General features: G+C 36.8%; 1 protein-coding gene across 1 annotated transcript; it reads left to right on the forward strand.

Moving 5' to 3' along the window:
- Window positions 1–8,961: 8,961 nt before the first annotated feature.
- Window positions 8,962–15,425, forward strand: LOC113339049 (protein DETOXIFICATION 16-like). The gene is made up of 15 exons (XM_026584451.1): window positions 8,962–9,093; window positions 9,187–9,281; window positions 9,394–9,476; window positions 9,703–9,758; window positions 10,322–10,434; window positions 10,618–10,679; window positions 10,780–10,900; window positions 11,723–11,821; window positions 12,862–13,406; window positions 13,857–13,943; window positions 14,123–14,179; window positions 14,396–14,634; window positions 14,717–14,835; window positions 14,933–15,019; window positions 15,135–15,425. The coding sequence occupies exons 1-15, from the start codon at window positions 8,991–8,993 to the stop codon at window positions 15,192–15,194; spliced, it is 1,926 nt and encodes a 641-aa protein (XP_026440236.1). The 5' UTR covers window positions 8,962–8,990; the 3' UTR covers window positions 15,195–15,425.
- Window positions 15,426–22,446: the final 7,021 nt, after the last annotated feature.

Genomic DNA, 22,446 nt, shown 5'->3' on the forward strand with positions numbered 1-22,446 from the left:
GATCATGATCAAAGATCTTTAGCTTTCCAACCAATGTATTTTTGGAAAGATTATCAAGGTTATTTCCCTCAATGATGGCATGCTTCTTAGACTCGTATCTAGATGGCAGCGATCTGAGATTTTCATCACAATGTCTTTTTCAGGAATAGTCTTACCCAATGCAAAAGATGCATTAACAATTTCAGGCACTCTGTGATTAAACTCATCAAATGTATCTTCATATTCCATACGAAGGTTCTCCCAATCGGAATTAAGATTTTGAAGCCTAGCTTCCTTTTCGCTGGAGTTTACTTCAAATACGGTTTCTAAGATATCCCAAGCATCTTTATACCTAGTGCAATTTGACACATGGTGATGAAGATTTGGGGTAATGGCATTCAAACCGTCGGAATTTTGCTTTGCGGCAAGTATCTCGCCAGGATTATATTCACCAATATTCTTGGGAACGTTTACATCTCCAACTTCCACAACGGGAGCATCATAGCAATTAACAACATATACCCATGATTGAAAATCATGTGCTTGAAGAAAAGCTCGCATAGAAATTTTCCACCATAAGTAATTAGAGACAATGAAGACTGGTGGTACGTTAATAGAGATAACACCTCTGTCCATAGAGTCAGATCGCTACAAACACAGACTTGTAAGGTCTTGAATGTGTTTTCCTTCTCTGATACCAATTGAAAAAGCGGGGATCTAACAACACCACCCAATATTTCGCTTAGTAATCTGTATGGACAAACTCGAATATAATTTTAAGAGAATCAACAAGACTCAATCAATTAAAAGTACATCAACGAGTTTATATCTCTCTCTCTTGATTTGATTTCCTCAAACAGAAACTGCGAGTACTAATCAAATACAAGGAATAACTTGGATGGTACCAAAGACCAATATCCAAGGATCAATCAATGACAATCAACAACCAAAGGTTGGATTACTCTAATTGATGATCTAACGCACAACCTATATTATTTCAATTATAAAGATAAAACAATATAATGCGGAAACTGAAATAACACAGACTCCAGAAATTTTGTTAACGAGGAAACCGCAAATGCATAAGAACCCCGGGACCTAGTCCAGATTGAACACACACTGTATTAAGCCGCTACAGACACTAGCCTACTCCAAGCTAACTTCAGACTGGACTGTAGTTGAACCCCAATCAGTCTCCCGCTGATCCAAGTTACAGTTGTACTCCCTACGCCTCTGATCCCAGCAGGATACTGCGCACTTGATTCCCTTATCTGATCTCACCCACAACTAAGAGTTGCTACGAACTAAAATCGCAGGCTTTGACAATAAACAAATATGTTTCACACAGACAAGTCTAACAAAGGATCAATCTGTCTCCCACAGAAAAACCCTAAAGTTTTTGTTCCGTCTTTTGATAATAATCAAGGTGAACAGGAACCAATCGATAATCTGGTTTTATATTCCCGAAGAACAGCCTAGATAAATCAATCACCTCACAACAATCTTAATTGTATGGTAGTGAAACAAGATATTGCGGAATCACAAACAATGAGACGAAGATGTTTGTGACTACTTTTTATATCTTGCCTATCGAATATTTCAATCTCAAGCCAATCAATCTGATTGTACTCGTACGACAGAATATGCAAGATCAGATCACACAACTACGATAAAAGTAGTATCGGTATGGCTTCATAATCCCAATGAAGTCTTTAAGTCGTTAACCCGGTTTTAGAAGAAGAAAACCAAAGGTTAAAGGAGAAACGACTCTAGCACGCAAACTAGTATCACACGTGAAGTGTGGAGATTAGTTTTGCACAATACTAGATGTCTCTTTATATAGTCTTTCAAATCAGGATTTCGCCTTGGTCACAAAGCAAACAATATCCACCGTTAGATGAAAACCTGATTTAGATTCAAGCTAATATTTCTCAACCGTTAGATCGAAAACTTAGCTTGTTATACACAATTGAAATGCACGCTTCTAGGTTTGTTAACCGTACCCAAACATGTACATTGTTGGTTCAACAATAGTTAACCAAAAGGTTAGCCATATGAGCATTTCATACCAACCATATTCTTCTTCACCATAACTAGTTCATATGACTCAATTGAACTAGTTAGAGAGTTATTAAATTGCAAGGAAATCTTATGTACTACACAAGACACAATTGAAGCAAAGATGATTTGATTCACTCGAATCGGTTGATGAAATTTATACCCACGGTTTGCAAATTGCATTCCTTAATCTTTATAAGTTTAAGTTCAGAAATCATCTTCAGATATATAACCTTCTTAAGTTCGCACACTAGGTTCGCGGACTTAAGCAACCGGGCAGAGTTTACAAACTCCAGCAGAAAATCTCGGCAAAGACTTTCCGCCGGTTCGCGGACTGGTACTCATGCAACAAGTTTGTCAACTCCAGTATCATTTCTCGGGATAAAAAGTTCGGCAGTTCGCGGACTTGGAAACAAGCCATTCTTCCGGCTTCTCTTGATCAACAAAGTTCGCAAACTTTGGTTCAAGGGATAGGACTTATGCACATATGTTTTTCCACAACAATACTTATGTCCATCATTGGTTATGTAATCTAAACTCTCATTCCAACCATTAAAACATTCTTAGAGGACGTTATACAGTTGTTACACCATTTCAAGTCAAAGTAATTTTCAAAGTGATTGAAACATATCATGGCTTTCGTCACTAGGTAAAGATAAACATGGTCGAAGTGAAACGCTTACCAACACATATTTCGAGATATAGATAGGTGAGGTATGCTCGGCTCGAAATACCAAATGTGTATAATCTAAGTCTATATATAGCATACGACTTTTTATCTCAAGTAGTAGGAGATAGAGTAGATAGACTTTTGAGTGACAGATAAGTTCAAGTCTTCACAAACCTTTTTGTCGAGAAGTTCCACAGGTTCCTTGAGTAGTTCTTCTTCTTGTATGATGAATTGCCATGAAGTCCTTGAGCTCAACTACACTTTCTATCCTAGTCCGAGACTTAGCTATAGTAGACTAGAAATCAAGACTTATAGTTTCGATCACTAACATTGACAACACATGCTTGAGATAGCAACGCATGCGAGTTCAACCGAGTAATGCTCTAACAAAAATAATTTTGAATCTCAAATGCCGATTTTCAAAAATACGATGCAATCTCAGATGGAATTTTTTTTTCAACAAGAAATTTTCACAATGGTGAACATAGTGGAGTACCAGGACCTAATGAAAATGGTGGAAATGGTGAAATCCTTTTCAATCTCACTCAAGAAGCCGCAATTACCAACACCACCATCATCGTCTTCCAAAAATGGATTTCCCACGATTTGATGGTGATAATACAAAAGGTTGTCTTCATAAATGTGAGTATTACTTCCAGATGTACGACATTGTTGAGTTTAACAAAGCTAGGATGGCCGCGATGCACTTCGATGGCAAGGCAGGTAAATGGTTTGAGAATTTTTGTTTGAATAGACCACATATCACCTGACAGGATTTAAGTGACAATGTTTATCTTCAATTTGAGAATCCAGCACATGAAAACATTGTGGGTTTGTTTAATAAACATTCTCAACTTACAACATTGAATGTATATTTTGAAGAATTTGAATATTTGAAGGCCTTACGTTAAGAAAACATAATCACTTCCTGAGGATTATTTTATTAGTAGTTTTATTAGTGGGTTAAAGGAGGAATTAAGAGAACCAGCGCTTATGTTTGGTCCAACAACACTGTTAAATGCCTTCTCTCCAGATAGGATGCAGGAAAAAACACTGGCTCTACAACACAAGTCTGTCAAACCTACTCCAAGACCCTATACAAACTAATTTTCAACCACTAAACATTTTGCTCAACAACCAAATGTTCCACAGTATCCTTCTACCCAACCAACACATTACACTTCAAACCTATTACCTAAACCCAACACATCTTTTACAATTAAAAGACCCACCCCTGAGAAGGTGCAAGCCAGGAATTCAAAAGGATTGTGTTACAATTGTGATGAAGTGTACATAAAGGGGCATGTGTGTAAAAAACAATATCTGTGTTTAATGATTGGTTCTGAAGCTGAACAAATTTCCTTGGAAAAACAGGAAGAAATTCATACTACTGAGGATGATTCACCTGTGGAAAGTGACATGAAAATATCACTTCATGCATTGACAACTAATGATTCTGGTGAAACAATTAGAATTCCTGGTTTCATTAATCAAGAGTAAAGCTATCTCAGTCCTCAAAAATACAGGTAGCACATATAGTCTTATTGATAGTAAAGTGGCCAAAAATCTCAACTGTTCCATTGAGATAACTACTAGCATGTTAGTCACTGTGGAAAATGGTGATATAACTATCAGTACTGGAGTCTGCTCCAACTTAACTTGGACTATGCATGACCACAAATTTTCTAGGAGCTTAAGGTTATTACCACTAGGTGGCTGTGATTTAGTGTTGGGAGCTGACTGGCTCAGGCAATTGGGTGATGTGATTTTCATTTTTTTCCAAGATATGTATCTCCTTCAAACACAATGGGAAGAAGATTACACTTACTGGAGCTCATGACAAAGCTTCCATCAGCATGATGAGTGGCAGTGCAGCTAAGAGGTTTTTCGAGAAACACACTCATGGCCTCATTGGTCAACTATTATCCATCTCCACAACCACACAACCCAATTCCCCACCCTCCCATTTCAGAACTCCTACAACAATATCCTGATGTTTTTTCTAAGCCCAAAACATTCCCTCCAAAAAGAAGCTTGGACCACTCAGTTCCCCTCAAACCAAATTCTGAACCAGTTAACATGAGATCTTATAAGGGTCCTTACATTTAAAAATCTGTGGTGGAACAACTAGTTTAAGGTATGCTCCAGTCTGGCATTCTTCAAACCAGTCACAGTCCTTTTGCAGCTCCTATACTTCTGGTCAAAAAGAAGGACAACACATGGAGGTTCTGTGTATACTATAGAAAGCTTAATAACATCACAGTGAAAGATAAATTTCCAACTCCAATAATAGAAGAATTGCTTGATGAATTACAGGGAAAGAAAATTTTCTCTAAGATTGATTTAAGGGTTGGATATCATCAAATCAGGGTCACTTCTGCTGACACCTATAAGACAACATTTATAACTCATCATGGCCACTTTGAAATTCAAAGTGATGTCATTTGGCCTCACCAGTGCACCCGCTACCTTCCAAGCCCTCATGAATGATGTTTTTAAAGAACATTTAAGGAAGTTCTTACTGGTATTCTTTGATGACATCCTTATTTACAGTTACAACCTAGAGGAACATCTCTTACACTTGCATATTACTTTGGACATCTTGAGACAACACCAACTTTTTGTAAAACTTTCTAAATGTTGCTTTCGGCAAACTGAATTTGAATATATATGATATATAATTACTGCTGAGGGAGTTAAAGCTGATCCTGAGAAGATTTCTGCCATGGTCAATTGGACACTTCTTCACACCCTCAAGGAGCTTAGAGGATTTTTGGGCCTCACGGGCTATTACAGAAAATTTGTGAATAACTATGGCTTAATAAGCAGGCCACTGACTGATTTGCTAAATAAGAATGCATTCCTTTGGTCTCCAGCAGCTACTACAACTCTTCACCACCTCAAGGAATCCATGTCTACAACACCTGTGCTAGCATTTCCAAACTTCAACAAACAATTTGTGCTTGAAATTGATGCTTGTGATGCTGGAATTGGTGTTGTCCTTATGCAGGAGGATAAACCACTTGCCTTATACAACAAACCTCTTGGGCCAAGAGCAGCTTCCTTATCCAATTATGAAAAGGAGCTTCTTTCTATTGTACAAGCTGTCACCAGGTAGAGACATTATTTACAAGGTAACCACTTCATCATCAAAACTGACCACCAAAGCATCAAGTATTTTTTGGAGAAAAAGATTTCTACTGTCTTACAACAAAAATGGTTCATGAAGCTCCTAGGATTTGATTATGAAATAAGATATAAGAAAGGTTCTGGAAACACAGTTGCTGATGCACTTTCAGGAAGACCTCATCCCATTGGTGCTTGTCATGCAATCTCTGTTTCACAACCAGCTTTGACTAAGGAAATTATTGAAAGTTATTCTGGTGATGCAAAGGTGCAAACTCTAATTGCACAACTTACACTTACCCCTGCTACCCTTCCATATTATTCATACAATGATGGTATTCTACGGTACAAATCAAGACTTTATATTGGATCCAATTCAAATATAAGTGCAAAAATTTTGGACTCCATCCACTCATTTGCAGTTGGTGGCCATTCTGGTATTCATTCCACCTATATTAGAGCCAAAGCCTCATTCTTTTGGCCTGCCATGAAGAAAGAGATTCTCATGTATGTGTCTACCTGTGACGTTTACCAAAGGAATAAAAGTGAACACAATTTTCGAGATGGATTGTTACAACCTTCGCCAATTCATGATCATGCCTGGAAGCATATCTCTATGGACTTTGTGGAAGGCCTGCCAATGAGTGAAAGGAAGTCTGTTATCTTATTGGTGGTAGATAGATTAACAAAGTATGTACATTTTATTGGTCTACATCATCCCTATACTTCTTCCTCTGTGGCTAGGAAATTCATCAACCAGATTCACAAGCTTCATGGGCTACCTGCATCCATTGTGTCTGACAGAGATAAAATCTTCACCAGCAACTTTTGGCAAGATCTTTTTAAGGCACTAGGCACACAACTGCATCTCAGCACTGCCTATCATCCACAGACTGATGACCAAACTGAAAGAGTCAATTCCTGCCTAGAGAGCTATCTCAGATGCATGTGTGGACATCAACCAAAAAAGTGGCACCAATGGTTACCTCTTGCTGAATGGTGGTACAACACCAATTACCACTCCAGCCTGAAAGTAAGCCCCTTTACTGCACTTATGGTTATAATCCACCTCACTTAGATTTTCCTTTCACATCCACAACATCTGTTGTTGCTGTTGAAGAGTGCTTCAAACAAAAGGATACTGTATTGGAGTTACTGAAAGATTCTCTCCACAAGTCCCAAGAAAGAATGAAATTCTATGCAGAAAAAACCAGAATATAAAGAAGTTTTGCAGTGAGTGATAAGGTTTACTTAAAGGTACAACCTTACAGACAAGCTTCTGTGGCCTTGAGAAGGAATTTGAAGCTTGCAGCCAAATACTATGGACCATTCAACATTGTACAGGGAATTGGCAATGTGGCCTACAAGTTGCAGTTGCCTGCATAATTCGGAAATCATCCTGTTTTTCATATCTCTTAGCTCAAGAAACAGATTGGTGCCATCCATACACCAACACCCAAACTGCCAATCATCAACGGTGAAGGTCAAGTGTTAGCCATTCTTGTCGCTGCACTGGATTCCAGGACTATTGTCAGATATGGTGTATCTGTCCCTCAACTTCTCATCCATTCGACCAATGTAACGGATGAAGATGCCACTTGGGAGGATGCTGGCAACATACACCGTCATTTTCGAAAGTTTAATCCTTGAGGACAAGGATTTAGTGATGGGAAGGGTATTTGTCATATACCTGCATATGACAAGCCATTAGCTATGGGATACCCTTTTTAATTCAGTGGGTGTAATTAGTATTGTTAAGTGGCTAACAGCTAAGTGACAAGTGTCACGCTAGGATTAGTTAATTCCAATTAGGGTTATCTGTCTCCTTTGCTTTCTTTAATAATGTAAGAACATTACCATTTCTGGGCATGTAATTGGCCGACCGACCGGAGGGCCCGAAGGGAGGGAGTCCCTTTTATGACCACTTTTTTGTAAAATGAAGAGTAACACAAATGTGCAATTTGATAAAAAGATTGGAATTTTCCATATCTATGGTTACTTTTTCACTAGACAAAATTATCCCTCCCTTTTAGTCCAATTACTATAACTCCTTGTGTATCATATTTCTTCAGGGGCATAATTGGAATGTAAACTAGAATATAACATATCTAAAAATCCACACCTCAGAATTTTACAAATTTTATCTCGTTGGAAAGCTTTTAAAAAAATCTATGCAACGAGTACAAACAACAATATCAAATTCAGATTTTTTACGAAAAACTCGGAGGTGTTTATTCTCTTAGGCACAATTTTTGAAAATTGAATGCAGAGCCATTTTACAGACCACCACAAAGGATGCATAAAACATTATGCATCCATATTTGGGTTTATACATCAACTAATTTTTTCGTTTCAAGAAAAGCGATACTTTCACTCTATTTTAGGAAAATTGATACTTTCATCTCGTTTCAGAAAAAGAGATATTTTCATCTCGTTCCAGAAAAAGAGATACTTTCACCCTGTTTCAGAAAAAGAGATACAAAATTGGCCAAATTGAAAAAGTGAATGTATCACTTTTTATGAAATGAAGGTAGTATGTGTCTAAAAATATCATTCCAACAAAAAGAAGATGCATAACTAATTATGGAGCCACCACAAAGGATGCATAACATTTTATACAGTCATATTCTGGTTCATGCATCCGCTATTTTGGTTATGCAATCACTAAAAAAATGTATATGTAATATGTCCCAAAAGTAACATTCCAACAAAAGAAAAATGTATAACGCGTTATGCAATTAACGGTATTTCGTTTTTTTTCGGCCGGCCCTCTCTACCGTGGCAGCGGTGTTCTAGTGTTAATGAAGTAACCTAAGGCTGCTACGGCAGAGTTCCATTAATTCCGTTCATTTTTCGATTCAATTCCGTTATTCGTGTTCGTTAACCGTACTGGTACAGTACATAGTTCCATCAACTATGCCTTGCCTAATTACTACTATGAGTCTGACTTGTCTAATTACTATAATCTACTGGAAATTTTGCTGCCCTAGTGGTTTCCTATTGCTAGACTGTGGGTAATATTGTGAACCTATCAAACCGGGCTTTGCTTATGCATTAGGTTCACAATGGGCCCGTGGTAACTCAACAAAATGTCCAATGACCAATTCAGACGCGGCTCGACATGGCGGAAATCGAAGATGTTGCAGAAAAAGCAAGCATGAACGATGAAGGTCGCTCCTCCTTTACCTCCAAAGAATTCGACCCATGCCCTATCTGTCTAGGATCCTTTCTACAAGAAGCTTACCTTGACCGCTGTTTCCGTAGCTCACTCTCACTCTCTCAATTCAAAGATTTCTTGTTTTCACTCAGAAAAATCAAAATCTGATCAAATTCGAAATTTGTGATTTTTACAGACAAGTTTTGTTACAAGTGTATTTTGAATTGGTCCATATATATTAGCAAACAAAGCTCTAAATCACAATCAACTTTGACATGTCCTCTTTGCAAGGTAATTTTGTTATTTATTTCCCCTAATTCTTGATGTTCTTGAGAGTTGTTGCCCTAATTCCTGATGTTCTTGAGAGTTGTTTCCCTAATTATATGTTTCAATTTACATGTAGGGAATTAATTATTCAATAGTTTATGGGTATGATGGGACCTCATTTCAACAGCATTACATTAATCAAGATCCTCCCAAGCAGAGGTATATCTCAAATTTCAGCCTTCTGTTCTTCATGTTGTTCGTTTTAATTATACATTGTACTACATGAAGTCAGACTGCTAGGCCTGATATTCTAAGAGCACCGCCACCTGCGGCAAGGATTGTCTTGTGGTTTTGTGATGCAATTGTTTTTACTTTAGTTTGGTAGAACAATTGGGGAGTTATATATGTTTTGATGAGTGTCATTGGTGATTGTTTTTTCTGGCAGCATATTCTTTTCGAAAGCTCACAGGTTTAGATTACAAAGCTACTACCGTGAACCAGGTAATTTCAAGCAACATATCTTTCGATTTCCTTCCGAAATTCGTTACTTTTATTATGTTGTTTCGTGCTGATTCACCTAGTAAGTTTGAATAGTCATCGTGGTAGTAAAAGTATGGGATATGTTTTGTTATCGTTCTCCGTTTTGCTTAGGCTGACTGGTTTGCAAACATTTTCATGGGGTTTACATGGCAACGATTCAAAAAACGGAATGTTATGAAATATATTTATCACAAATGTACCAGCTCTTCTTTGGAAATTCTAACCCTTTCTAGAGTACAATTAAGAGTTTAAAACGACTTTTGACATGCTTTTCATGTTCTATTCAACTTTTAATAAGACTGGAACATAAGAGTTGTTGCTTTGTTGGTGTAGAAAGATGTTCTTTTGTCACAGCTATCTTCATGACATCAACTCATCTCCATATGGTTCAATAGATATCAAAATAAGAAATCCCTTCAAATGGTTGCTCGTAATTTCTGGTTTGGAAACTTTGAAGTTGCAGCTTCTGATTGTTTTTCCATTGCTGTTATTTATGCCTGTTGTCTTCTTTTGTATTGCGCTAGGCACAATCTACGATAAAGTCAACATTCCAAAATATTGGAAATACCGTAGGTATCTCCAACTAAACAAGTGGCTCCAAAGTTGGTTGAAAAGGGAAATTCAAGCTCTAACTCAGGTACACCCTGCTCGTACTATGTGAGTGAAGAATAGCTCTTTAAGTTGCAGCGCTATTCAATTTATGCTCTTTTGTTCCTGGAACAGTTTTAACAAACAAATTTTGACTATACAATTCTATATTATCAAATGATTTTCCAGAACAAGTCCTAACCAATTGAACTCTGCTTGTTGCTAATTGTAGGAGGAGGATGTGGACATTATTGTGCACCATCTACTTGGTGTGATCGAGTCTTTTGTTAGATTGTGAGTTTCACTATCCGAATCTGAAATTTTGAAGTCCATAATACTGTATTGGTTTCATTTGTGATTGACAAGAGGACTACGTTTTTCTTTGTTATTGCAGAAGTGAACGTGAATGTTCAAGTGATATAACACCCGACCAAAAAAGACAAGAGTTCAAGGCATTGATATCTGATGCTGCCAAGCCTTTCTTGACTGGAAGAACTGAACACTTTGTAAATGAGGTAGAGTTGTTTCTTTGTTCGGGCTTAAATATGGAAGCATATGATGAGGTTTACTTAGAGAGTCTTAGTTCAGTTACTTCTAGTGTTAGTGAGGTTGGAGAAGAGAGAAATCATGAAAAAACAGAAAATATTCCATACTTGCATTTCTTTGATGTAGACTCCGATACTGAGTAGCTACAATTGTGTTTGTTACTAAGCAAAGGTCACGCTTTCTTGCGTGCTTTTCATTCATTTAAACAAGTTTAATTTTCATGTTCACCTTTTTTCTTAACAACGGAATTACTGAGATTATGACATATAATGTTGTTTCACCGGGTCACTAGTTCCTAGCGAGTAACCGGCAAGCCGAGACACATTCACTAGCCCAGCTGACTCAAATAACAAAATATTTTCCGCTAGCCCAGGAGAAACTTAACTGATTGACCTTTCTTCACTTCCTGGCCTTATTTGTGTCTTTTTATTTAACTCAATAATGCCTCGCCATTGATTTGGTCCAAACAAAATGAAGACCGTGGAACATTTAATCATAAAAAGACGAAAAAATAATAACAAACAATTATTTGATAGTTATTATAGTCTTTAGAGTGTCTCTCTCCCACTAGTCTGCGTACTCTCACTGTGTTCTGTGAGAAAAAACAAAAAATGGAGAGGAAGGAAGAAAAAGGCAGTTTGGGTTCTCCATTAATATTTCAAATTAGAGAAGAAGAAGAAGAAAATAATAAAAAGAGCCATTGTTCAGAGATTATTATTGAAGAAGTTAAGAAACAATTATGGTTATCTGGACCTCTTATTACAGTTAATCTCTTACAATTCTGTATACAGTTAATTTCAATTATGCATGTTGGTCATCTTGGTGAACTCTCACTTTCTGGTGCTTCAATGGCTACTTCTTTTGCAACTGTTACTGGTTTCAACTTATTGGTAAGTTTTATCATTTCTTCTTCTTCTTTTTCTTTCATATTTAATTAAGTTTGATTTTACACTAAACCCTGTTTGGTTCACATGAATTCCATTATGGAGTAATCCAATTCAAGGAATTGAATTTTGGGGTAACCCAATTCAGTGAATCCAAACAAATATAGGGTTAATTAAATATGCCAAAATGATACCGAGATTTTGGAATTCAAAATATCTGACCAGATTATTATCATGTACACTGAAGAATTCAAATTCAGGTCAGATAATGATTGGGTATCAGATTTCTGGAACACTTTATAGTAGACAAAATAGAGAGGGATTTGATTTTCAGGGCCTTGAACTCCCTGAATAAAGTTGTGATGGGTAGCATTTTGTTGACTGTGGATGTTGATGTTTTAAATCGTGCAATACTGCTATCGCGCACACACAAGCATAACAACACAATGAACCTGCACCTCTATGCATCCATTTATGTGCATTTCTATAATAGTATATCCGACAGTTTGAAGGTGCGTGTGCACTCATGCGCGTGATAATCCACTTGGAAGTGGTAGAATTTAATAGCTGGTTTGCTCTATTGGTGTGTGCCTCCATTCACTTGTAGATCGAGATAATCCAGCTTTGAAATTTTCGGTATAGTGGGGGTGTAGAATGAGTGATGAATCTTGCGCTTGTTTGATTCAAGTTTTGGATGGACTAAGTAACAAAAAACTGAATCTGTTTTATGTTAAGGAGTTGGGGACTTAACTACCTTTGCTTTATTGGCTAATGTATAGATGTTGGTAAGTTTTCTACGCTGTAAAAAGCCTAGTTAATGATATGTATTGATGCTGTCTCTTTCTCGAATTTTACCAGACGGGTGTTTTTTAACGCATGAGCCATACTCAGATAGTTGTTTGTTTTATGCCGTATGCCTTTTTGATGGAATATGATATTACATTTCGTTCTTTGCTTAAACAAGGGTAAATTTTTGTTGCATTTGATTTTACTCTATGGGAGAACCTGAATTATGGGTATTTTTCGTTCTCTTTTGGACTAGCTAGATGGGAATGGGAAGTGCACTAGATACTCTATGTGGTCAATCTTACGGAGCAAAACAATATCATATGTTAGGCATACATATGCAAAGGGGCATGTTTGTTCTTTTACTAGTTAGTGTTCCTCTTGCTTTTATTTGGGCTAACACAGGCCGTATTCTCATAGCTGTGGGACAAGATCCTGAAATATCGGCCGAAGCTGGAGTTTATGCTCGTTACATGATCCCTTGCCTATTCGCTTATGGACTTCTTCAATGCCATATCAGGTTTTTACAAACCCAAAACATAGTCTTCCCAATGATGATAAGTTCTGCAATCACGGCCTTACTGCACTTTCTTGTGTGTTGGGTTCTGGTTTTCAAAGCTGGCCTAGGAATTAGAGGTGCTGCAATGGCGAGTTCCGTCTCTTATTGGATCAATCTGATACTTTTGATACTTTATGTTAAGTACTCTGGTAAATGTGAAAGGACTTGGACTGGTTTCTCAAAGGAAGCACTCCATGACATTCTTAACTTTATAAGACTCGCAATTCCCTCGGCTATTATGGTCTGGTAAGTCCTACTTCCTGAATAACTTATTATTGATCATTTCATGTTACAGTTAAACATTTTCAAAGAACTGTTTATCTTGGTAGACTCAAAAATGAGGTATCACTACATACTGCAAATAGAGCATGCCCGACACTAGAGTTGAGCAATCCCCAAGAACTTGAGGATATTTTAGACGAGGGTCATTGAGATGGAGATTTCACTGAGGCTTCTGTTGTTACTCTAGATTGTATACAGACATGGTTGTTTATATCTTGCCTTTATTGTAGCTTTAGAAAATGACACCCTGGTTTCTCTCTTCATGAGTGTCAGTAGATAGCAATACCAAAATTTATCTGCTCAAGTTTTTGTTTGGTTTCTTAGTGTAATTTACTCATTTAATTAAGCTGGATCCTGAACATCTATCTATACTTCACTGTTTTACCAATTGTCTAACTTCATCAATTGGAACAGCTTAGAATTGTGGTCTTTCGAGCTGACGGTTCTGCTATCGGGTTTGCTTCCCAACCCTAAGCTAGAAACTTCGGTGCTATCAATCTGGTGAACTCCCTGCGAATACTTGCTCTATTTTTCTTTTGAGTTTCATAACTGTCTTGATAATTTTTTTCGAAATGCAGACAACAGTGATTTTCTCTACTGTATGTATGACGGAAAACTAAAGGGAGAAAAAGAAACTTGAATCATTTTTTTAGTTTTGTAAATCCTTTGTTTTTACTCAGCCTTAACACATGTGCATTACTCTGGATGATCCCAACTGGATTTGGTGGAGCTGTAAGGTCAGTTACGCTAAATGAATTAGTTTTTGTACATCCTTTCAATTGTGCTAAATTGCCTTTTTGACTTTTTCGCTTTGTATTAGGTAGTTTTGTACCCTGTATGTGGGTTCTCTATTGTCATTGTAAAACAGACAATCAAAAGAAGATATTAAAAGTTATTATGCTAGACGATTGTATAAAGACCTTACAAGTAAAAGTTTTCCTGAAAATCCACAGCACAAGAGTTTCGAATGAGCTAGGAGCAGGTCATCCTCAAGCTGCACGTTTAGCAGTACAAGTTGTGTTTGTTTTGGCAGTCACAGAGGGAATTTTAATTGGCACAATCATGATATTAGTACGCCACATTTGGGGCAATGCTTTTAGCAATGAGAAAGAGGTGGTGATTTATGTAGCGTTCATGCTGCCAATACTTGCTGTCTCCAACTTTTTTGATGGACTTCAATCCGCTCTTTCAGGTTCATTTTGAGATTAACAGTGTTAAACAGTAAATTATGTGTCAGTTATCGACTTGATACATTTACTGAATCTTTCTTTCAGGTGCGGCTAGAGGATGTGGTTGGCAAGATATTGGGGCTTTTGTCAATCTGGGATCTTATTACCTTGTTGGAATTCCTTCTGCGGTTCTATTAGCTTTTGTTCTACATGTGGGAGGAAAGGTTAGATCGTTTTCTCTATTTTACTTAGTCAAATTTGGAAGATTAATAATAAATACTGATGGTGGTGGTGCTTTCTTGATGCGAAATTGGCAAATAGGGACTTTGGATTGGGATAATATGCGCACTTCTTGTCCAAAACTTTTCGCTTCTTATCATCATTTTACGCACCAATTGGGAGCAAGAAGTAAAACAATTTTTACCGTCTTTGTTTCACATTCTTAAACAATTTCTAGGTTTTTGTTGGTTACGATGAATGTAACTGATCGCTTGTCTCATTTTCTGTAACTTGGCATATTCAGGCAAAACGGGCGTCAGAAAGAGTTTATGATGCTGCAATTCCTGTAACCATGGTGTCATGATCATAAAGCACTTAAGTTTTCCGCAGTTCGTTGGGTTGCAATTTCCTCGATGAATTACATATTTAATACAGTAGTAGATGACATTAATCCTCATGTTACGATCACAAGCAAAAAATATTGTAATTTTGAAAAAAGGACGCCTGCAAGTTTGAGAAAATAATCTATATCTAAATTTATTTACAGTGTGTCCGGTTCATGGAATTGGAGTCCTTTTGATCCTTAAAAATCCTGCAATCCATCTCACCGAGTGTCACACCTCCATCATTTTTTTCTCCACTGCGTGAGCATCATTAGTTTAACCATCCAGTTTTCGAACCTCAACATAGTTGACAGGCATGGCTTTGTTCATCAGTAACTTTTTTCTTTTATAGAAAATCACTTAGACAGAAGTCTAAGGACCATACATATTAGCAGCAGTGCTTGTTTGAAGCCTGCTTTTCATTGTTTTTACACAAAATAGCAAAATTAAGCGTATCCAAGTTTTGAAGTCGATGGATAATATGGATAATTTTACAGCTAGTAAGCACAAAAGATATTGGATTAATTCTTGAGTAATTGTTTGCATCATTGCTTCTTGAATTTTCATAATATCTGAGATTGAATCTCCCTTTCATTGCTTGATAGTAAAGAAACTGGAACCTTAGCAGAATTTCCCTGGATTCAGCCTGCAGTTCTATGTGCATGCGTTGTTGTTCCTTGACCCAGCTGAAAGCTAGATCTGCACCTCTTGTTGCTCCCCAATCTCCAGACTGGCCCGAGTGTCCTTTGCTATCAATATTGTTTCCTGCAGCATCCAAGATAGTTAGTGCAGAGAAATATTTGAGGTTTTCAGGAATCTGTATAGTACATATTTTGATAATGAACCCAAAATCCTGAAGATTATGTTAGTTCTGTTTAGAGGGGACTGTAATGTTTTCCTCTGTTTCAGCCTCTTCACCATTTAGTAAGAGATCATTTAAAGCATGATCTGGTAAGTTGTGAACTCTGTTATAATCACATAGTGTTGTTTAATGCATAGAGATGTGTGTTTGGCATTTGGCTTAGGGTGACTGAAAACTACATCACACCTTGCCTTCCAAATAAACCAACGAGTGGTAGCATAGATATTGATGTTCCCAGAGGGATCTCCAGATAGAAACCAAGAGTTAAACCAGTCCATGAAGTTTGTGGTGTTATCAAACTTGTTATGAGATGTTCCAATAATTTCATGCCATACTTCAGTTGCTGCAGGACAATTTAGGAAAAGATGTGTCATGGTTTCCTCCCCACTTTTGCATACTTGGCAGATAGGATCAATATAATGCAGTATGTTTGCCTTTTTTGCATTTGTGGGTAGGATTTCATGAGCACATTTCCATATAAATATCTTGACAACTGGGGGAATGCTCATACTCCAGATAGACCCCCAATTTCTAGTAACTATATCATTCCTGTATAAGTTGTCTATCTTTGCCTTGTAAATGGCTTTGACAGAAAACTTTCCAGTGTCATTTAAATTCCAGTGAATTGTATCTTCTTCCCCTGGGTGAGTATTCTAGAGCCAAAATGGCTTGAGCAATATTAGGATTGAAGATGTGATGCACCATTTTTGAATTTCAGTTCCCATTGGGGTTCATAAGGTGTGTCAGGGTTTCAATGTGTTGTGGGAAATGGTTGGGTTTTATGATCTTATTGGTAGAGTTTGGAATCTAGAGACCTTCCCAAATTTTGTTTCTCTTCCCATTGCCAATTCTCCAATCACAGTGGTGTTGTATATTCTATATGCCTTCAAGAATACCTTTCCAAATCCAAGAGTCTCCATCTTTATCTTTTGTATCCATGTTCAGGACATTTCTCCCTAGAAGATACTTGGCATCCATTAGTTGAAACCATAGAGATTCTTTATCTTGTTCCAGTCTCCAGCCAATTTTTGTGATCATAGAGTTGTTGAAGAGTTCCATGTTCACGAATCCTAATCCACCCAGCTCTTTTGGTTTGCAAATAGCTGTCCAAGCCTTAGGGTAGTAGCCTTTGGGATTCTCCAGATTTTCCCCCCAAAATAAATCTCTTTGAATCTTGTTTAAATCCTGACAGGTTTGTTTTGGAATTCTGAAGCAGTTCATTTGGTATATACTAGCTGTTGAAGTAACAGTTTTAATTAGGATTTCCCTTCCAGCAGGATTTAGTGGAACATTTTTCCAGCTGGATAATCTTAACTTTAGTTTATCAACTCCTGACTTGAAGGACTTGATTTTACTTCTGTGAGTAAAGAGAGGAGAACCTAAGTATTTATCATCTAGTTGAAGAACTTGAACTCCCATAATTTTGCTTATAATAGGTATAAGAGTTGGGTCAGTATTCTTGCTGAAAAATACTCCAGATTTGTTGAAGTTGATAAGTTGGCCAGAAGTATCACCAAAAATGTTGAGGATGTCCATAATATTCTGAGCTTCCACTTTGTTAGCTTTGCAGAACACCATGCAGTCATCAGCAAAGAGTAAGTGATTAATATCGGGAGCACCTCTGCAGATTTTTACTCCAGTGATGATGCCTAAATCCTCAGCATGAATGGGATTCCTGGATAGAGCTTACATGAGAAAAGAAAGAGGTAAGGGGATAGGGGGTCACCCTGTCTTATCCCTCTAGAAGGTCTGAAGAAGTAGTCAGGGGAGCCATTTATAAGAGCATCAGAGGTGGTGGTAGTGATGCATTACATGATTTTTGTGTACCATTGATCATTGAACCCCATCTTTGTCATATTAGTATTAAGAAAAATCCAATCAACTCTATCAAAAGATTTTTCCATATCAATTTTTATTCCCATGCTTCCATTTTCACTTTTAATACCTCTTTTGGATCTCATAGAGTGAATGAGTCCATGAGCAATGGAAATGTTGTCAGATATTTTCCTCCCAGGAACGAAAGCATATTGGTAGGGGGATATTATTTTATTGAGGTAAGGTTTCATTCTCTGAGCAAGAAGTTTGGATATGATTTTATAGGTAGTGTTGCAGAGGCTTATGGGTCTAAAATGGCCTGGAGAAGTTGGGTTATCCACCTTAGGTATGAGAGAGATGAAAGTAGATTTCATCTCTTTTAGCATATGTCCAGAGATGAAGAAGTGTTGCACCATATTGACAATGTATTCTCCAATCAGGTCCTAGTTGGCTTGGAAGAAGTTAGGTGGGAAGCCATCAGGTCCTAGAGCTTTGTCTTTTACCATGCTGAAGAGGATGGATTTTACTTCATTGTGATCTGAGGTTCTGTTAAGCATGGTGTTATCAGTTGTGGTGATGGTGGTAGGGATTGAGTTGATTATTTCTGGGTTGATGATGTTGGTTTCAACAGTATCCGTACTAGAGAAATGTTGTGTGAAGCAATTCTTCAACTCTTGATAATCAGTAATCCAGTTTCCTTTATTGTCTTATATAGTATCAATCTTGTTTCTTCTAGTTCTGCTTTTGGTTGCTCTATGGAAGTAGCTTGTATTTTGATCTCCCAGCTTTATGAATTGATCTCTACTCTTAGTCTTCCAAAAAAAATTCTTCAATATCTTCCCAATCTCTGAGATTTTTTCTGGCTAAAGAAACATCTTGACTTCTATCAGTTCTGAAGTAGTTGTTATGTAACCAAGTGAGATGTTGCTTACATTCATCAATGTTAGTCTTAATATTACTATAGACTTCCTTGTTCCAAATTCTCAGTTGAAATTTGACATCTTTAAGTTTTCTGGATATAGTGAAAGCACTAGAACCAGTGAGATTCTTTCTCCAACACTCAGCAATGATCTTCTTACAATCCTTATGGTCCAACCAAGGACCAAAGAATTTGAAAGGAATTTTACCAAGGGCTACCATAATAACCAGTGTCTAACCAAGGAGAGCAGGCTTTACTATAGCATTGACTAGGCCTTAACCTGTGCTGTAACGGCACGGGCCTTGATGTTGGTTACTTTCTAAAATCGTACCAATTCAATCATGTTTTTGTTAAGTAATCGGTTTATAAGACCATATACTTACCTTGCAAAGTCGATCATACAATCACATGCAACACATACATATACCATATCATCCAACCTCATTGTGTCAGCGCAGCTAAACTGTACCGTTGCTAAAAATATGATTGCATACCGTGAAACGTTCTGTTTAAATTGCAGGGAGCAATTACAACGGATCGAACCACATTATGGCAGCACAACACAGCTAAACCTAAACCCTTTTGCCACGCAGATTTTCTCTAATTCTCGATAAAAAACTAAGGTTTTCATTCTCTCTAACAAATTCCAAAAAATATATATTACAGATATATATAATTTTGTATTTTTTTTTGTTTACGAATATTACAAATATAGTTTGTTTTACAAATATAATTTGTTTCGCAAATGTTGTTTGTTGTGTTTTCAAAATCATATTGTCGTTGTTATTCTTTTACTGATCTTAAATCCCCGTGAAGATATTTCTAACCCATACTTCTGTATATGAATCCTTACGTTTATCATCGATAGTATCAAGTCAGAATATATTTGAAGAGACAATTTGCACTTGATCCTAATTGATGATAATCAAAGATATCATAGTGATGCACGACCACACAAAATTGGTTTGATGTTTGTCACAACGTATGCCATCATCTGTTAGTGAAATATGAACATCATCCGCTACTGAAATACGAACCTATTAATCCAAAAAACAAAGGAAAAAAAACCATGTATCATCAAAAATCCCAAGAAATATTTAAAGAACGACCTTAGCGATATTGATTCAAAAAAAAAAATTCCTTGTAAGTTGTCTGCAAAAAAAATAAATACATATAGCACTTTTTCCTCCCATGTCTGTGTTCTGTATATGAACGAACACTTATGTTTATCATCGATAGTATCAAGTCTAAACCTGGTTGAAGAAAAAGTTTGGACTTGATCCTAGTCACCAGTTAAATATGAACCTAATAACCAAAAAAAAATCAAAAAAAAAAAAAAAGAGAAAATAAATCCTGCTTGTGTCATCAGAATTTCCCCAAAAAAGAAAGACATCAGCCACATTGATTCAATAATATTGCTTAGAGAATTCACAATACCTCAAGCTTTGAGAACACTATTTGTTATTCCCAGATTGGGTTCGAGATATTTGATGGTCAACGTGGCACACTCTTTCTTTTTAACATTCAACATTTATACTGTAAAGCAGTTCTAACTGTGATTACGCTAGAATATCAGTTACACCTCCGTAATTATTGCCCCATATCCCTGTATATATTTTTATAATTAATACTGTAAAGGTATTTATAGGTTTATGGGTCTCCCAATATATTCCCGCCAAATGCAATGAATACCAACACATTCAAGGAATATTTATTTCCATCAAATTACGGGAAATATAATCTTGGTATTTTTCTAAACATGCCAATATATTTTATGAAATTTTCAGGTAATGAAAATATTTTTAGTTATGAAAATATATTTCCTGATTCGCAAAAATTCGTAAGACCATTCTCTACCTTTCCAAGTCGGTCATACAATCTGTTCATCTTTGAAATATTATGTCCTCAAAACTTATGGCCACACCTGACAATAAGTGCCCTCGCATGTCTTTTTATGGTCGAGTAGTATGGGGTTCAACTACAATATGTATTTTTTTGAGAGAAAGAAATTGTAGACTCTTCGCGTACCAATCCGAAAATTTAACGTTATCATCAGTTGTTGTGTTTATGATACTATATCAATTTTATTGGTCAAAATCAGTACACAAAAGTTTCTTATTATTGTGTCGTGCCGGTTGTATCTTAGCTAGGTATTCGTTTCTCCCTATTTCGCTATTAGAAAACGAATGTTTACTAAGTTAGGAGAGATAAAAAGCGGTCTTGATTTGTGCTCCCAGTTGTAAAATACATATTTATTAGATTAATTAAGAGGAAACTTAATGATGAAAATTTAATAAATTATTCATTATGAGAGATTAGTGAGACACTATTAATAGAACACTCATAATGATTAATTTTAATTAGAGCAAACCACAACCATGGATTTAGCTTTTCCCAGCATGCATCATGACCACTCTTTATCTAGGCTAAGTTATTCATGCTTTGTTTAATTGGAGCAAACCACAACTATGGATTTAGCTTTTCCCAGAATGCATCATGACCACTCTTTATCTAGGCTAAGTTATCATGCTTTGTTTTATACTCTTGATATGGTTCAGAGATAAATCAATAATCTCAATATCAAGATTATTCTTCCATATCATAACTAGGCCTCCAGCTGTGCCACTAACACCTCCTGAGTTTACAAACCAGTCGTTATGAACATTAACATCATTCGTAGTCTTCTTGAGCTTATCTTGTTTTTGTTTGGTTTCAGAAATAAAGATGATATCAGGGTTTAGTTTATTTAACATATCATTTAGGTATTTTTTTAGCATCCTTTGTTCCCAGGCCTTGGAAATTCCATGCCAAAGTGGTAAAGAATTTCCAGAAATAGGAAACATTGGGATACTTTGAGGATGGTCTTCTAGCAATGGTATCATAGTAAGGAAAGAAATTCAGATGAAAAATTAGTCTATCAAACAATAATAGCATAAGAATGAGTTGTTAGGGAGTATAGAAGTGTACCATGGAGTTTGATGAAGAGCTTCCCAAGTCACCATTAGCCATCAAGAGGTTGTTGGAGTCCAAAGGTTCAGCAGATAAGTCATCATGGTTTTTGAATCTTTTGAGTTGGTCAGAATCAGTTGAAATGATGTCAGTTTCATCCTCAGTCTGTAGAGGTTTCTTCTTTTTGGATTCCATCATGGTAATCCTGAGAACAGGTGGAGTATCTTGTTCAAATACATGTGCTTTCTTTTTTACCTTCCAGGCTTTCTTCTTCTTCTTAGCCATATCAGCCTCCATTCTCTCCTTAATTTGAGCTAGAGTTAGGAGGGTGTTGAAGGGAAAGGGCTTTGGAGGAGGGAAAGTTGGGAAAATTCCACCTGGGTTCACAGCTAGAAGTTGCTCATTGTTAGTTGTACTTGCATTTTTGGTTCTTGCAGCAGTATTCATTCTTGGGAGGTTTTTATTGTAGTTGCCAACAATTTTCTTGGAAAGTTCCAACTTCTTGTTTCTGATCTGGCAGGCTAAGACATCTGGGTGTGAGGTATCAACTTCCACATCAAGTGAAGGTTGATCTCCAAAGGTGATTGGGTCTTTTTAGGAGGAATAAATATTTGCAATTGCTTTTTCTAGTTCCATCTTTTTAGCAAGTTTCATATTGTTCTGAAATTCAGCTGCAGCATCAACATTT

This window comes from Papaver somniferum, unplaced genomic scaffold, assembly GCF_003573695.1.
Source record: "Papaver somniferum cultivar HN1 unplaced genomic scaffold, ASM357369v1 unplaced-scaffold_19, whole genome shotgun sequence".
Taxonomy (NCBI): Eukaryota; Viridiplantae; Streptophyta; class Magnoliopsida; order Ranunculales; family Papaveraceae; genus Papaver; species Papaver somniferum.

Coding starts and splice junctions, on each gene's coding strand:
- LOC113339049 (XM_026584451.1), top strand. CDS start 8,991: ATGAACGATGAAGGTCGCTCCTCCTTTACCTCCAAAGAATTCGACCCA. Junction 13,944..14,122: donor ACTTCGGTGCTATCAATCTG/GTGAACTCCCTG, acceptor GTTTTTACTCAG/CCTTAACACATGTGCATTAC. Junction 14,635..14,716: donor ACTTCAATCCGCTCTTTCAG/GTTCATTTTGAG, acceptor TCTTTCTTTCAG/GTGCGGCTAGAGGATGTGGT.